Source organism: Periophthalmus magnuspinnatus, chromosome 21 (genome assembly GCF_009829125.3).
Source record: "Periophthalmus magnuspinnatus isolate fPerMag1 chromosome 21, fPerMag1.2.pri, whole genome shotgun sequence".
NCBI lineage: Eukaryota > Metazoa > Chordata > Actinopteri > Gobiiformes > Gobiidae > Periophthalmus > Periophthalmus magnuspinnatus.
In genome coordinates this window covers 1,344,836-1,361,918 of record NC_047146.1, presented here as the reverse complement: position 1 = coordinate 1,361,918, position 17,083 = coordinate 1,344,836, and the positions used below count along the sequence as shown (strand labels likewise).

At 45.6% G+C, this 17,083-nt stretch overlaps 2 protein-coding genes across 2 annotated transcripts in view; both read left to right on the top strand.

The window, feature by feature from the left end:
- Nucleotides 1–17,083, top strand: part of ormdl1 (ORMDL sphingolipid biosynthesis regulator 1) — a 192,687-nt gene that overhangs the window by 20,972 nt on the left and 154,632 nt on the right. The window lies entirely within an intron of this gene.
- LOC117389415 (IgGFc-binding protein-like) lies at nt 785–16,563 on the top strand. Its single transcript, XM_055230699.1, has 19 exons — nt 785–829; nt 2,035–3,267; nt 4,022–4,626; nt 4,696–5,263; nt 6,215–6,480; nt 6,711–7,043; nt 7,194–7,767; nt 7,830–8,029; nt 8,111–8,252; nt 8,300–8,646; nt 8,721–9,300; nt 9,788–10,389; nt 11,318–11,885; nt 11,973–12,565; nt 12,929–13,493; nt 13,999–14,198; nt 14,495–14,872; nt 15,766–16,052; nt 16,554–16,563. The coding sequence occupies exons 2-19, from the start codon at nt 2,181–2,183 to the stop codon at nt 16,561–16,563; spliced, it is 7,905 nt and encodes a 2,634-aa protein (XP_055086674.1). The 5' UTR covers nt 785–829; nt 2,035–2,180.

Genomic DNA, 17,083 nt, shown 5'->3' with positions numbered 1-17,083 from the left:
TTGTGGGTCACTCAGAACATAGAGCTGAGGGCTGAACTGTTTCCACTCATGTTTTTAGACATAAATGGTCACACAGTAGTTTTGAATCAAAGGACTTTCCCAGAGGACCCAGTTCCTTTAGCTCAGATTAGGGTCAGTACAGCGTCGAGCTCAGAGGTTGACACAAAATAATGTAAAACAGTTTCATAATAAACAGAAGAATAAGTTATAAGAAAATACAAAACAAAAGTCCCAGAAAAGGGGAGTGGGGGTTGGAGGAAGGGGCGAGGTTCACAAAAGCTTTAAGTCACATCCACACAAATGCATCACACACACAAATCCAGCAGATGTCGCTCTTCTGTGTCAAACGATTGAAGCAGTGTGTCATTTCCAGTGCAGTTTTCTCAAAGTGGTTCAGTGTTTCATGAGGTTTCGGTTTCACCATCACTACACCACATTTGTCCGGCTCATTCGTGGGCTGCGTGAAACGGGACAGGCCTTGTCACGCCAGAAGTGACGTAAACGCCCTTCAAATGTAGCCCGCCAAGGATGCAGCTGTTGAACTGGGACCTGAGCCTTTGTTTTGCAGAGGGTGTGTCTTGATTGGTGATGAGCTGCAGGTGACACGGGTGAGGCACCTGGTCGGTTGCACCTTTTTGTGATAGTTATAAATTGATGCACATTAGAGCTGCCAAAAGTTTGGGTCTTAGCAGGTAAGAAGAGCTTGAGTCACTTTAAATGCTGTTTGATAAATCCAGACGACTTGTATTAACTAATGCCTCATTCTGAAACCTTCTCACAGCCATGGGTTCCCTGTCGCTGCTTTGTGCTGCACTGCTTCTCCTCAGCTGTAAGTCAATTATTCGTGTTGGTGAACTTTCTTCTGCTTTGTAATATTTTTCGTGTAGATAAACTGAATCCTTTTAAATCCTGTCAGACCCTTCTAAGTCTAATAGAAGCCCTTTAAATCGAATGGTACGGGTTTGCTTTTTTGTGTCGAGTATTGACTCTTTATTTCAGGCCCTGTGTGGTCTTGGTTTAATGTGATTTATCAGAGTTGTCGCCCCCATCGGCTGAGTCTGACTCTGTGAAAGTAACCAAATGTTAACCCTCTGATGCATGAATTACGAAAGCCTTGGTCAAGATTTTTATTTTTTTTTCTGACGTGTTTTTCTTCTCGGGACATGAAAAAACATTGAACTGCCTGTAAATATGAATTAACTTGTGCTCTATTGTAAATATACAAACACATCTTTCTTTTTATGCTTTAAAAAAACATTTCAACATTTTTGGGGGGAAATTTCAACACTGTTTAGATGCAACGTTTAGGCCTGAATAAGAAAAACAATCAGAGGGAATTTACTTGCAGTTACACCGACTGACCACTGAATTGATGTCAATGGAGTGTGGCAGCAGAGAGCACTCCAGAGGCTCCACCACATAAACCAATGCATTAAAGAGAAAGTTGTTTTAGTAGCTGTCCACTGCAGTGACCGCTGTGCACCAGAGGGTTAAACAGGTGAAGAAGTCGAGACGGCGACACAAAGGACGGCCATCGAAACTGAAACATTTCCCTCCTGAGTGTGAACTGTTCTACCACTGGGTCAAACAGAAGTGTGATCTAAATCCCTCAGGCTCTGGCAGGACTCTCAGTGTTATATTATAGTTATATTGTCTGTGCAAATGAGTAATGGAGAAGTGAAATGAGCAGCCTAAATCTAATGGTTGTCACAAAAAACAATCCATCCACTCATCTACTCACTGATTCATGTCCCCGTTTAGTTGCACTTTAAACCCAAAGTTAGTGTGTGGTTTTTTGTTTTTCCAGGATGTGTGGCTTAGTTTTTATTTATATTTGCATGAATGACTCTGCACGATTCATTAATTAACTTCTCTGGTGAAGGGTCTGCCACCTGTTTGTCCCAGTAGATGGTTTTTCAAATAAAACACTGACTAACCAAGCAGGTGGCGCACTCCCCACCAGAAATCTACATGGTGCGTCTTAAATCATGAACACATTTATCATTTTTACATATTTTCCTTTGTTTCTTTCAGGCCCATGTAAGGCCAGGTGGGCAGGGAAGGAGTTTGCCCTGTGCTTTTTGCAGAACGTTCGGCCAAACTACGACAGTCCAAGATTCCAACTGCACATCACTGCTGTTCAGACCGACACTAAAGTCACTGTGGACGTGCCCTCTTTAATGTTCAGGGAAGAGCGGGACCTGATGGCTGGGAAGGGGGTCACCATCTCCCTGCCCAATCAAGTCGAGCTCCACGGCACTGAAAGGTCATCCAACACGGTCCGGATTGAAGCTTCTGCACTCATCACCGTCACCTCCTCCAACGACAGACTCTTCAGCAGTGACGCCTCTGTGATTTTGCCTATTGCTGAATGGGACACTGAATATTTCATCTTTACTCCAGACGGGTCTCTCTTCAACACCTATAAAGAGTTTGCCGTGACAAATGGAAACGAGCCCAACATCGTAGAAATCAGTCCGACCGGTGCTCTTCACTACCAGGGGCGTACGTACGAGAACGGCAGCCGATTACAACTAGATCTTCAGCCGTTTGAGAGCGTGCAGTTCCAGAGCAGGGCCGTCCTCTCCGGTACCCACGTCGTCTCCACGAAACCAGTCGCGGTGTTCTCGGGTCACTCTTGCTTCTGGCGCTTCTCCGCGTGTAGCCACGTCTACGAGCAGCTCCTGCCGGTCGGTAAATGGGGCACCGAGTTTATCGTCCCCCCGCTGAGCTTCCAGAAGAAACACGACAGCGTCTTTATCCAGGCGTCACAGAGTACTCTCATCACTGTCCAAACTGACAAAGGGAAGGGTGTTTTTAGTTTGGATAAGGGAGGGACAAAAGAAATCACCTACCATGACCCTACGACACTCGTCATAGAGGCCGACCACGCTGTCCAAGTCCTCCTGCTCTTCAACGGCGTCACCGGCCGTACAACCTACGACCCGTTTTTGATGAACATGGTGCCGACAAATCGCTTCTGTTCCTCGTATGCGCTGCAGGGTCTGAGTGGATTTGAAAACGAGGCTTTAATTGTGCTTAAAACGAGTCAAGTGTTGGACGTTAAAGTTGATGGACTGGCGCCCAAAGATGTTCAGTGGAGAAAAATCGTAGGGACAGATTATTCCTGGGCTGAGTTGTCCTACAACCCAAGACAAGATGGTACCTGCCCCACAGTTGTAAGCAGCAGCCTCTGCTTTGGTCTGTACAGCATCGGGGTGAGCCGCATGAATGGATACGGTACACCGGCACAATGCCTCAAATCAGGTAATTTTTGTTTGTTTACTGAAGTAGGCCCGTCACAAACACATTATGAAGAGCAGTATATACATTTCTGAAGTAAATGTACTGTAGCTAATATCAAAATCAAAACATGAAGCAGAAACATCCCCAAAAAGTCATGAATGTACAATATTGTTAAAAAAAGGCTTGCATTCTGTTATTTATTGCAGCTCAAGTTGTTTGTCTCTAATGAGTCATAAAAGTTCATAGTTCCACATTCTACAGCTCAAAACTCACCAAAAAGTCCCCACGGCAAATGTTGACCTCCAAAAACTGTCCCATAGTTGATCTGGTATTAATCAATATTTTAAAAAATGAATTTACCATTATTTACATCTCTTGTTATGATAACTTGCCATAGTGTTGTAAAAATCTTAGTTTGATGGTGTTTCTGTTGCACATTCGGAGGAAGAAAATGTTGACAGGAACTGGTCCCTCAGAAAAAAAATCCAGGTTGAATTCTATGCTGAAAAAGACTGATCACAGTAAATAAGAAGTCAATACGTTTATCATCTTTCATCCAGGTGTAAGTTTCTGAGAGGGTTCTGTCGACTGAAATCTTTATATCCTCAAGACAGAACTTATCAGCCTTGTCAGAACTGAAGAAGCTACTTGGATGAGAGCGGTGTAGAAAAGGAAAAACATTTGTCCGGTTGACGGCATTTTTACTCATTTGCAAAAGGAAAATTCAATTCCAACAGTTTTAAGCTTAATTGTTGTTGTTTTTTTTCTTTTGTAGCTGCCAACTGTCCAGCCAACAGTCACTACGAGGTCTGCGGCAGCGCTTGCCCCGCCACCTGCTCCGACCCCGACGCGCCCCTCAAATGCAGACTCCCCTGTGCAGAGACCTGCTCGTGCGACAAGGGCTACGTGCTGAGCGCAAACAAGTGCGTCCCTGTCAACGGGTGTGGCTGCACCTACGACGGGCGAAGCGTTCCTGCCGGGGAATCGTTTTGGCTGGACCAGGGCTGTCGAAAGTGGTGCCGATGTCATCCCAAAACCCAAAGAGTGGAATGCCAAGACAAAGGCTGCAAGAACGGGGAGCGGTGTAGCGTTGTAGACGGCGTCAGGAAGTGCGTCGCCGTCTCGGTCAAAACGTGTCAAGCCACAGGTGACCCCCATTATAAGACCTTTGATGGGAAGAGATTCGATTTCCAAGGCACCTGCGTGTACCAGCTGGCTGCCCTGTGCTCCAAAGATCCAGGCGACGAGTTGGAGCCGTTTGAAGTTCTAGTGCAGAATGACAACAGAGGCAGTAAAGTCGTTTCTTACGCCAAATTAGTTGAGGTCAAGGTCTACTCCCTCAGCGTAGTCATGACAAGAACACACAAAGGACGCATCATGGTGAGTTTACGGCTTTGTCACTTTTAGAATCTCTCGTTACTGAAATGGTTCAATGGATTGTGTTTTCAGGTAAATAATGAACTGGTAAACCTCCCCGTCAGTCTTCAAGATGGAAACGTGACCGTGTTCAAAAGTGGTTGGTACGCCGTTCTTCACACGGACTTTGGACTGAAGGTTAAATTCAACTGGGAAAGTGCTGTTTTCGTGACTCTGCCCAGTAAATACATGGGGGCAGTGTGTGGCCTGTGCGGCAACTACAACGGTGAAGCGCAAGACGACCTCGTTCCTAAAACCGGTAACAGTCCCGTCGAACCGGCAGACTTCGGCGCGAGCTGGAGAGTGGCAGAGATCCCGGGATGCGTCGACGGGTGTAAAGGGAAGTGCCCGGATTGTGACATAACTGACATGATCCGGTATGAGAAGGAAGATTTTTGTGGCATCATCAGAGATCAAAAGGGTCCTTTCCGCGACTGCCACGCTGAAGTGGACCCTGCTGGCTATTTTGAAGACTGTACTTATGACGTCTGCCTCTACAACGGAAGAAAAGATGTGCTGTGTCAGTCTGTCACAGCTTACGCTTCGGCCTGTCAAGTCGCAGGAGCCAGGGTGTACAGCTGGCGCTCCAGTGGATTCTGTGGTACGTTTTTGTTTTTCCTCATTATTAAAAGTGCACTATGAAAATGCTCCGATGGAGGGTTCACCGCCCGATTGTCTCCATGGAGATGCATTTCATTTGCACCAGACATTTAATCTATCCCAATGGAGACAACCGGGCGACGCCATCATCAGGTCGTGTTATAAGTCAGTCCCAGTTCTTACGGACTTGTCCAGACCTGTCACGAAAACTAATTTCCTTCGTTTATCGCGGGGTTCACGGTGTAAAAATAACCCGCAACAGACTAAATCCACAAAGTAGTCAGTTTTTTTTTTGTTTTTTTTTTACAATTATGCACGGACACATCACAGGAGACTGGACAATGGTCTACAGTCCCTTAGCCAATCAGGACGCAGAACACAATGCACATTCATACACCTTTAAAAATAAAAAAATCAGACAGCCAGAGGTGAACTGTGATATAGCGAGGGACAGCTGTAAGTAAATTCAGACAATAAACGATGATGATAAACTAATTTATGCCACTGACCCAAAACCCAAGAGCAGATTTAAACCACAAAACTCGACTAAAGCTGTAATATTAAATTGAAACACTTAAAGGTTTAAATAACTTCTGTCTCATTATGGATGCAAACTAAATGCCAATCGCAGCCAAAAAATAACTCATGATTTCCCAGTAGTGCAAAGATTTCGATAAACGATAAATATTTCCCTCCCAAAAATGATTCCAGCTTCCATATATAGAACGAGAAGTAAATGTAGTAAATATTATGACGGGCCTAGTAAGAACACATGTTTCGCAATGTTTTTGAGCAGTTGAATAAATGGATACTGTGCAACGAGGCGATCCAATGGAAACGGGCGGCGTACGCTTCATCAGAAACATTATAAACTAAAGCCTGAAAATCAAAAGTGCACTGCATAAACTGAGTGACTAACAATTTGCCTTGTTTTCTGTTGATTTTCCTACAGCCGTCAAATGTCCACTCAACAGTCACTACGAGATCTGTGCAGTTTCTTGTCCCGCGACCTGCCAGAGCCTGACCCCTCCCCAGGGTTGCCAGGAGGTGTGTGAGGAGGGCTGCAGCTGCGACGAGGGGCACGTCCTCAGCGGAGACTCCTGTGTGCCCTTCTCGCAGTGCGGTTGTGTCTACCAAGACCGCTACTACCGCATTCGCCAAGTGTTTTACCCCAACGGCCGGTGTGAGGAAGAATGCAAATGCGGGCTAGCTGGACAGGCAAGTTTGTCGTCTCAACTACGTTTGTGAAATCGAGATGTTTCTGGTAGCGTTCGGACCTGAACACCTTATTAATTTGAGACTTGGCGTACACGTCTTGTAAACTCTTCACTGAAATTATGAGAATACGGCTAGAGTTTTCTCATTTCCCTTTATTTGAGCAGTTTGAAGTAAAGTATGAACATGCATGTATTAACCGCTCCTTGATAAAAGACCCTCCTTCTCCTCAGGTTGAATGTGGCCAGTTTTCATGTGGTCCTAATGAAAAGTGTGCGCTTGAGAAGGGAGTCCGGAAGTGTCACCCGGTTGGGAAGGGAGTGTGCCGTGCCTCCGGTGATCCCCACTACGTCTCTTTTGACGGGAGGAAATTTGACTTCCAAGGAACCTGCACCTACGCCCTGTCCCAGAGCTGTGGCCTGGAGGGCACTCACCTCACGCCCTTCTCCGTCCAAGTGGAGAACGTGGAGTGGACCAAGAACAAGAGGGTGTCGGTCACGAGGCTTGTGGCTGTCACGGTCTATGGCACGACATTCATGATGAGAAAAAACATGTTTGGCGTTCTGGTAAGTTCATTTTAAGCTCTACTCTTCTAAACTTTTTGGACTGGTTATGGCGTCACTTGTATCAGAACATTTCACTGGTTACAAGAAAAATGATTTGAAAGGTCCATTTGTCATTTTCTGCAATGTAACTAATTTTTTGTTCCTCTTTAGGTGAATGGAATCTTCCACTATCTCCCCTTAAATATGAAGGAGGGTGCGGTGTTGATTTATCAGGAGGGGACTCATTACGTGATTGAGGCAGATTTCGGGCTGCGCGTCACCTATGACCTCGTATATCATGTTACTGTGACTGTACCTGGCAATTATCACAATAAGGTCTGTGGCCTGTGCGGCAACTTCAACGGCGATCCCAAAGATGACCTTCAGCTGCCTAACAAACAAGTCACTGACAACGTAAACAGCTTTGGCCTGTCATGGAAAGTCACCATTCCAAATGTTGTGTGTTCAAACGGCTGTGAGGGAAACTCCTGTCCCAACTGTGACAGCGCTCATAAGGCTGTGTTCTCAAAGTCCACCTACTGTGGCATAATCACCGCCCCCAAAGGTCCTTTCGCCGAGTGCCACAGTAAACTGGACCCACAGCCGTACTTTGACGACTGTGTCTTTGACGTGTGTGCGTCTAATGGAGAAGGGAAGGTGCTCTGTGACAGTGTGGCGCCTTATGCCTTTAACTGTCACATGGCAGGAGTGGATGTGAAAAGCTGGAGGTCCCCCTTCTTCTGTCGTGAGTGCTTTAGTTCATTTGTTACCTTAAAGTTGTTTGTTTTAATTGCTCATTTCTTTTAGCAATGAAATGCCCGGCGCACAGTCACTATGAGGTGTGCGCTGACTCCTGCTCTGTGGCCTGCTCCGGCCTCACAGAACTAGTGCAGTGTCCCATCAGCTGCACAGAGGGCTGCCAGTGTGACACAGGTTTCCTGTTTAATGGTCAAACGTGTGTCAAAGAGAGCGAGTGTGGCTGCTATGACCAGGGAAAAACGTACAAGGTAAACTTTTTTTTTTTTTGTATTAAATGTGTAGCAAACTGTCAACATTGCTAAACATTTCCCATTTCTCTTCGCCCTTAGCCTGGTGAACTGGTCTACAATGAAGACTGTACTACAAAGTGCATGTGTAATCAAACTACAGGCCTGGGCTGTGAAAACCACTCATGTCCTCGAGGCACCAACTGCTCAGTGAGGAAAGGCGTTCGGGGATGCTACACCACAGGCAAGACCCGCACTTATGCACATGGGGAGACGGGAAAAGTGGACTTACAAGTGCCTCTTTTGTAGATCCCTGTAAAGATGCAAAGTGCCGTGTTAAAGAAACGTGTCAAGTGGAAAAGGGTGAAGCTGTGTGCGTGCCTGAGTACACTGGTGCCTGCTGGGCCTGGGGCGACCCACACTATCACACCTTTGATGGCTATAACTTTGACTTCCAAGGCACATGCAGATATGTCCTCTCTAAAACATGTGGGGACCTGGACGGTCTAGTGCCCTTTTCTATCACAGAGAGAAATGACAACAGGGGGAACAGAGCAGTTTCCTACGTGCGAGAGGTGGAGGTGTCTGTGTACGGATATAGTATCATTGTCCGAAAGCATCAAATCGGCAAAGTCACTGTAAGGTTTAAGTCCCTATTAAACACTGGGTATGATTTAAATGTATTGTCGTATATTGAGTTGTCTTTTTATAGGTTGACGGAGAGCTCCTTAATCTGCCATTGCTTTTGGACGCAGACGGCCGAGTGTCTCTCGTTCAACAGGGACATTGGGCCAGAATCGAGACCGACTTCGGCCTCGTTGTCACTTATGACTGGAACTGGGAGCTCGTGATCAAGCTTCCGAGTTCGTACTACAACAGTGTGTGTGGTCTGTGCGGAAACTTTAATGGCAATGGCCGCGATGAGCTTCAAAATCCAGCTGGCAAACCTGTGTCCTCCATCACTGAATGGGGCAATAGCTGGCAAACCCCCGATCAGGACAAGGACAGTCCATGCTGGGACGCTTGTGACCAAAATTGTCCAACTTGTGATGCTGACGGACGTAAGCTGTACGAGACCGAAGCCTTCTGTGGTGCCCTCACCTCCAGAGATGATATGTTTAAGAAGTGTCATGATAAAGTGGACCCAGATGCCTTCATGAACAGCTGTGTGTACGACATGTGTCTGAACAAAGGAGACAAGAAGATGCTCTGTCAGGCTCTGGCCTCCTACAGCCGCCATTGTCGTGAGGAGGGAGTCTTTATCAAAGGCTGGAGGCAGAAGTTTGGCTGTCGTGAGTATTTTGGATTAAACAAAACTACAGCACCTACAGAAAACCTTGACATTTGAAGTCTAATTATAATGTGAAGAGAAATATTTCTCTTCACATTATAATTAGACTTCAACTTTCTTTTTTTTTTTTTTTTCTTTTTTTCAGAGAAACACCTGAGACGGGAAATAATGAATAATTTAGCTTTTGTAATTTAGTTTGAAAAGATGCCACGTCTATGAATCGGAATGGTTTATCAATTGTACAAATCCAGGTGTAATGCTATTAATCTGAAAAGGTATCAATACTGAAAATAACATAAATGGGACAAAATGATCCCTTCCTGGACAGTTTAGAATGTTTTTTGTCTTGATCAGAGCAGACCGCCTGGTAACGTTTAACAAACCACCATTTTGTGCTGAAAATTACATGTATAAAAAAAGGCGTAGAGGCTTTTCCTTTATTGAAATTAAGTTTCAAATTTTTTTATAAATGCATCACTTTTTTGCAGCAATGAACTGTCAGCGCCACAGCCATTTTGAAGACTGTGCCCGCCCGTGCCAGCCATCATGCCCCTTCCCAGAACAGCAGGAGGAATGCCCCGGTGTTTGTGTAGAGACGTGCGTGTGCGACGAGGGCCACGTTCTGAGCGCTGGGGTCTGTGTTCCCGCTAAAATCTGCGGCTGCTCATATCAGGGTCGCTACTACAAACCCGGGCAGCGGTTCTGGGAGGGCCGGGCCTGTGGGCGCCTGTGTGAGTGCGATCCCACTCTGGGGATGGTGGTTTGCAAGGAGGCGTCCTGCTCTGCCAATGAGCGGTGCACAGTAGTGGACGGGGTCAGCGCCTGCCGGCCCACCAGCCACGCCACGTGCACGGCCTCAGGAGACCCCCACTACTGCACTTTTGATGGCCGCAGATTTGACTTCCAGGGCACGTGTGTGTATCAGCTGGTAGCTCTGTGCTCCGTTCAGCCTGAGCTTATGCCGTTTGAAGTGACTGTGCAGAATGAACACAGAGGCAACAACAAAGCGGTGTCCTACACCAAAACGGTCACCCTCACCATCTACGGCTCCACTCTCACCATCAGCAGAGAGTACCCCAACAAAATCCTGGTGAGTGCAGAGATGTGGCTCTAGACTGGAACCAGATGTGATCAAGAAATGAGAGTTGCTTTTGGGGTCATAAATGACCCCAGGACGACACAAGGGTTAAAATGAAATCATCAAATCGGTTGAAAATTCGGTCATTTGTTCATCAATGGAAAAAAAAGTTGATTGTAAAGTGAGAACTGTCTGAACTTCAATGCAAGTTTTTTTCCCCAAATTGACCCCAATTTGTTTCTCTTATAACTCAGACCAACTTAATTTCCATCACTGTTCTGTTTGTCAAGTACAGTGGTGGAAATTAAGAGCTGCAGGAGATTTTGAGGTCCAAAAAAGTACTGATACAATTGTATATTAGTAAAGATTGTGCATTAGTCTGAAGTTGGACTGAAAATAACAGACTGAAAATAAGTATGAAACTGAGTTATAAGAAATTGGAGTCAAATTAAGCCTTGTATGTTCTTCCAAGTGGAGTTTGACATATACGCAGATAAAGTAAAGTCTAACGAGCGCTGTCACCAGGGAGCTTCTTTTCCACACACAAACACCAAACACATTACAAAAACAGACATGCCTCAGCGGGGCCTGTTTAAGAAATGGCTACTGGGATCAGGCTTGTACCAAACCGTGCCCTCCTGCACCTGAACCTCCGTCCTGAGGGATTAGATGGTCCTGGAGGGGGTGAGGGGTCCTGTATTTTCAAAGTTCCTCTGGGTTTAAAGGAGAAATTGGGACACTGTTTAAGAGCATTTGTTAAAAAGATGAAGCTGAAATGGGACAATTTGAAATTCTTGCATAAAAGTATAAATTTGTCATTTGCACAGACTTAAATTCTGCTGAGACGTTGCTGCATGTCAGATTCCTTATCAAGTTTTCATCCATATTAGATTCAACACTTATGCAGCCTTCACTAAACATTCCTACTTTGTGTTCTCAGTTTAATGGGCAGCTCGAGTCTCTGCCCCTGGCCTGCAGTGATGAGCTGCTGGTGTTTCGCGGCGGTCGCACAGCCGTGGTGGAAACTGCTGCTGGCATCACTCTGACCTTCGACTGGCACAACTCCGTCTCTGTGACTCTGCCCAGCAGCTATGAAGGCACGGTTTGCGGTCTGTGCGGCAACTACAATGGAAGAGGAGAGGACGATCTGACCACGCGCGACGGCCGAGCTGCTGCTGATGGAGCGGAGCTGGGCGAGAGCTGGCAGGTGGCCCTCGTTCCAGGCTGTTCATCTGTCTGCCAGGGGCCATGGTGCCGCGCTTGTGCAGACTCCCAGACAGAAGTGTATAGAGCGGAGAAATACTGCGGCGTTATAGCAGACAAAGAGGGCCCTTTCAGAGAGTGCCACAGTCGCGTTGATCCTGCCCCATATCTGGAGGACTGTGTGTTTGATGCCTGTCAGTATAATGGGCACCGTGGCTCAGTTTGTGATGCCATCAGTACATACGTCTCTGCCTGTCAAAGTGCTGGAGTGGCCGTGCTCTCCTGGAGAACAGAGGCTTTCTGTCGTAAGTGAAGTTCAACTTTGAGCAACGAGCAGAAAACATTTGCGTTGTATCATTAAAGCCAAAACTTTCTTTGTTCTTGTCCCGTAGCCATGGAGTGCCCTGCTAATAGCCATTACACCCTGTGTGCCGCGAGCTGCCCAGTCACCTGTGCCAGTTTGACCCCTGTGAACTGCCACAGACCCTGTACAGAATCGTGTGAATGTGATGAGGGCTTCCTGCTGAGTGGGGATGTGTGCGTGCCCGTTAAAGACTGTGGCTGCTCCTACGACGGACGCTATTACAGGAGAGGAGACGTTTTCTACCCAGATAACGAGTGTGTGGACAGGTGCACCTGTGGAGAAAACGGAGCCGTGTCATGTGAAAAAGCAAAGTGCCGTCCCGGTGAGGCGTGTAAACTGGTGAAGGGTGTCAAAGGCTGCCACCCCGAGGGCCAGGCCAAGTGTGTGGCTTCTGGTGACCCACATTACATTTCCTTTGATGGGAGCAGGTTTGATTTTCAGGGGACCTGCGTTTACGTTCTGGCCCAGCTTTGTGATGACGACGGCGAGCTGACGCCGTTCGCTGTAACCCAAGGAAACGAGAAGTATGGGAATGGAAAAGTGTCTGTGACAAAGTCGGTTGGCGTGTCGGTCTATGGGTTTGTCGTCGACATTCAACACGGAGTCTCATGGAAAGTTTTTGTAAGTATTTTCTGTTTAAAACTGACGTTTTCAAAGGTGCACTGTGTAACTCTTCTGTAGGGTTTGCTACCAACACTCCATGGAGATGTTCTTGCTTTACTTGGAATGTTCCACAGTGACATGTCTCCAAGGAGACGGGAATAATGTCAATGTGATGACACCAGGTCTAATCTGTGGAGGGGCAACCCCATTCATAAAGTGCATGTTTTCCAAGACATTTGAGCAGTGAACCTGCAAAATGAAATAAATGCAATATAGATGTTTTATGTCATGCTGCAATAACAAATCCATAGACGGGCAGTGGATCAACCCACAAGAAAAGTTACATACTGCACCTTTTTTAACAATCCATAATGTTTTTAGGTGGATGATGAACTTCACAACCTGCCCCTGTCCCTACACGACGGCCGTATTCAAATCACTCAAGAAGGTCGAAATATCATCGTTGGGACAGACTTTGGGCTGACGGTGCTCTATGACACAGTGTATTATGTTGAAGTCGTCGTACCGTCTACTTACATGGGAAAGATGTGTGGGCTTTGTGGCAACTACAACAAGAACTCCAGAGATGACTTCATGCTCCCAGGTGGCATACAGAGCAATGTGGAGGAGTTTGGGAAGTTTTGGGTCGTGGCTCTTCCTGGATTCGTGTGCGGAGGGTGTGGTAGTCAGTGTCCGGTCTGTGACCCGGGAAGAGAAGCTTTATTTGCAAAGCCAGAGTCCTGTGGCATCATAAGTGCACCCAACGGGCCTTTCAAAGCCTGCCACAGCAAAATTGATCCAGCGGCTTACGTCTCTCACTGCGTCTTTGACGTCTGTGCGACGGATGGCAGCAAGGATACTCTGTGCAGCAGTGTCCTGGCGTACGCCCTGGCCTGTCAGAGCGCCGGGGTCCAGATCCAGTCCTGGAGAACAGAGTCCTTCTGCCGTAAGAAACACACGTTTAAAGTGCATATAACAGGACAGACTTATTTCATTAAAACGGTTAACGTCCACTTTTTCTTAAAAGCCTTGCCTAGTTGGTCTGATTTTTGTGAATTTTATGATTTTCCTTCCTGGTTGAATTGGGCAGCAATATGATGCACCTGAAGGTAATTAACCAAATAACATAGTTGCTAGACAGCAGTTGACAATGGCCAAAACTTGTTTAAATTGCACAATTGTTATAGATGGAACAGTTATTTTGCCAGAAGGTTTGCCAGAAAAATGCCTTGCAGTGAATTTCAGTGGAATATATGTAATCAAATTCTATTCAAAACCTCGGCAGTATTTACACACTACCTGTATTGTAATTTTCTTAACTTTTATAAGTGGTACATTGTAGAAAAATTGCAAATGGACCCGTGGTATCGTTATAAAACATACCCTTTCATATGCACTTAAAATACTGAAGATGTTTTTTGATAAAATGTTTTAACTTAAATGTTTTGCAGCTGCTCTGTGCCCGAGGAACAGTCACTATGAGCTGTGTGCTGACACCTGTGCAGTCACCTGTGCTAATCTAATGCACCCAGTCTCCTGTTCAAACACCTGCTTTGAAGGATGTCAGTGTGACCACGGCTTTGTTTTTGACGGGATTCAGTGCGTTTCCATCGACAACTGTGGATGTGAACACAAGGGCAGATATCTAACGGTAACGTGACTGAAGTCATTGTCAGATATGCCCATCCATAGTGTGTACAAATGACCTGTGGGATGAAACGAATGGATTTTACATTAGACGCAGAAACATAATCTGCAGTTTTAGCACAAGAGAACTAACAATGTTCAGATGTCATGATTGAGGTTCAAGTAGGACACATTTCTGATAAACAATGGTATACGATTTGTTGCAACTTTGCTTTTTAAATGTTAAACGGGCAACCTGCAGCTCTTTGGAATAAGATGAACTGCATTGTCCAACTGTAACTTGCACACATTTGTTTTTAGGTTGGTGAGACGTTCGTGGATCCACTCTGTCAGTCCAAATGTGTGTGCCGGTCTTCTGGGACAGTGACGTGTGAGAAGTCGACCTGTGGCAGCAGTGCAGTTTGTGAGGTTCGAGATGGTGTCAGAGGCTGCCATGTGAGACGAGGCCGGTGCGTCGTTGACCCGGACGGTCGCCTCTCCTCGTTCGACGGCGTGACTGGACCCGTGGGTGCTCTGGGGGCCTTCGAGGTGGCCTCTCTGTGTGACGTCACTGCAGAGCTCTGGTTCAGGGTGGTGGTGGACGTTCGGAGCTGCAGGAAGGGCGTTCATTCTGTGGACACCGTTTATGTCTTCTTCACAAACGCCGTTATTGCAGTGAACAGTCAACATGAGGCCTGGGTGAGAAAACACATTTCTTCAAAACTCGTGTACTAAAAGTCCTTGGACTTTTTGGGCGGAACCTCCAAAATAAGACATTTTCATTTAGCAGAGGGGTCCTGAGTTGGTTGTGCTGTTAAAGTTTCAAAAGTAGTTGGGTAATATTACAGTAATACCCTATGGTGAGATCGGGATACTGTTGTCCTACATCACATGTGTCAAACTCAAGGCCCGGGGGCCAAATGCAGCCCGCCACGTCATTTTATGTGGCCCGCGAGAAGGTAAATTAAAGCAGCAAAGACTTTTAAAATGAGTCAAGTCTTAAATATTTGCAGTTCATTGTCGATGCAAACATTGAGATTTTCCCAACAAGTGACACTCAAATTGTTCAGGAAGAGGAAAATTGTGGGTGTGGAAGGCAGTTTCAAGAAAGGTGCTAAAGGTGAATAAGTTTGTGCTTTAAGGAGAAAATCTGTGTTGAGGCGCGGTCGGTCCAATCTACGTCGACATTGTGACACCAAACACGGAGCCAAGTGTTTTTCTTGCAGATGAACTTTTTCACAAATTGTCCAATAATTAAAAGGCTAAAGTCTGTTTGAAGCAGAGCTGAAAGTTCTGACTAGATACATGTTTAAAAATGTCAATTTGTCAGGAAATGCAGTTAGACAGGTCATATTTGCAACTTGTTAAATGTTTCTGCATTACTTATTCAAGTTTTAAAATCGTTACATTTATTTTACGTTACATTTGTTTACATTTAGTGACATTTATCCTGCCACAGTCACATCTGGCCCATTTTACTGACGTGGCCGTAGGTGAAAATGAGTTTGACGCCCCTGTTCTACATCAAAACCATAATTTAGATTCAGGAATGTCATTTTTCACTTCATCTTTCCTCTTTCTTTGACGTTCAGATAAACGGCAGAAAAGTGTCTCTTCCTGCGAGAGTGGGCCTCGATATCTCCGTGCACATCTCAGACCGGAGCGTTGTCATCGAGAGGGCGTCGTCTGTTCGGGTCACGTACTCCATCTCGCGGGAGGTCGCTGTAACTGTGGACATCGGCCTCGCTTCTAAAGTGTGCGGCGCCTGTGGCAACTACAATCACGACTCCAAAGATGACGTGACGACGGCAGACGGAAAAATCGCTTCCAACGTGTCTGCGGTCGTGGCCTCCTGGCACGCGGGCGACTTTTCAAACTGGTAAGTTTCCTAAAAAGAACATCCTGTCAACTTTTGAGCTTGACAAACTTTTTTACCCTCAAAACTTGGTTGAATGGTCCAGTCACAGGGCTGTCAGTCAGTTTTCTTGTAAAAGCAGGAATCAAACGGGAATGAGAGTGGCTTTTAATTGGCATTTCTTAATTAAATTGGACCAAATGCAAAGAATCCCCCAGTGGAATTTACTGATTAAAGAGCAGGTTTACGACGTGGCCATTGTCGTAAAAGGAGGAGCATGTTGTTTGAAACCCATGACTAGTCAAAAGTCCTCAAAATGATTAACAAGAAGCTGAATCCCAAGAACATTAAATTAAGTCAACACTGCATTTATTTTATTTAAAGGCTGAACAGCTGACGTGTTATGAATACATTTTTTTCTTCTATGTTGGTCCCAAACTAACAAATGTAAAGTAAATGGTTTATTTTTGCTGTTGCGGCTGAGTATCGCCTGAGTGATTTTAATTCCTTTCTTTGTTCTTACAGTGGCCTCTAGTGTTTACAAATGATAAAGGTGAAACATTCTTGTGCATATTCATCAGTGATTAACCTGGACCAGTCCTGTGACACATTCTACTTTGAGCAGGATGAAGAGGCTATGGGAAAACTTTAAATCCACGCAGCCACCTATGTTTTCTCACTTTTGTTATCCTGGCTTATTTTGGAGCAGCAGCTTCATCTTGTGGTGAGAGGAAGTGTTATCTACATTTAATGGACAAATACAACCCCATCAATACAACTGTAAGCATGTTTTATATTTTTAACTGGCAAATAAAACTCATCTTACATTCTGATTGTGTTATTTTTGCGAACTTCAGTTGTATCTTTGGCAAACCAGCATGTGGAAATCCAAAGAGGAATTTACTGCTTTAGTGTGACAAGACCTTGAGGTAGTTTTAAGAGTTTCAATCAAACTTTTTCTATAGCACCTTCCAACAACCAAAGCTGCCCAAAGTGCTGTAAAACATGAAAAACAATGTCATACAAATCAAGAGCCCTGTGACACTTTTATTCTA

What these genes read in the sequence shown, in the direction of transcription:
- LOC117389415 (XM_055230699.1), top strand. Translation starts at nt 2,181, where the DNA reads ATGTTCAGGGAAGAGCGGGACCTGATGGCTGGGAAGGGGGTCACCATC. An exon ending in ATCAAATCGGCAAAGTCACT is followed by an intron (nt 8,647 to 8,720) that starts GTAAGGTTTAAG and finishes GTCTTTTTATAG; the next exon opens with GTTGACGGAGAGCTCCTTAA. An exon ending in AGTACCCCAACAAAATCCTG is followed by an intron (nt 10,390 to 11,317) that starts GTGAGTGCAGAG and finishes TTGTGTTCTCAG; the next exon opens with TTTAATGGGCAGCTCGAGTC.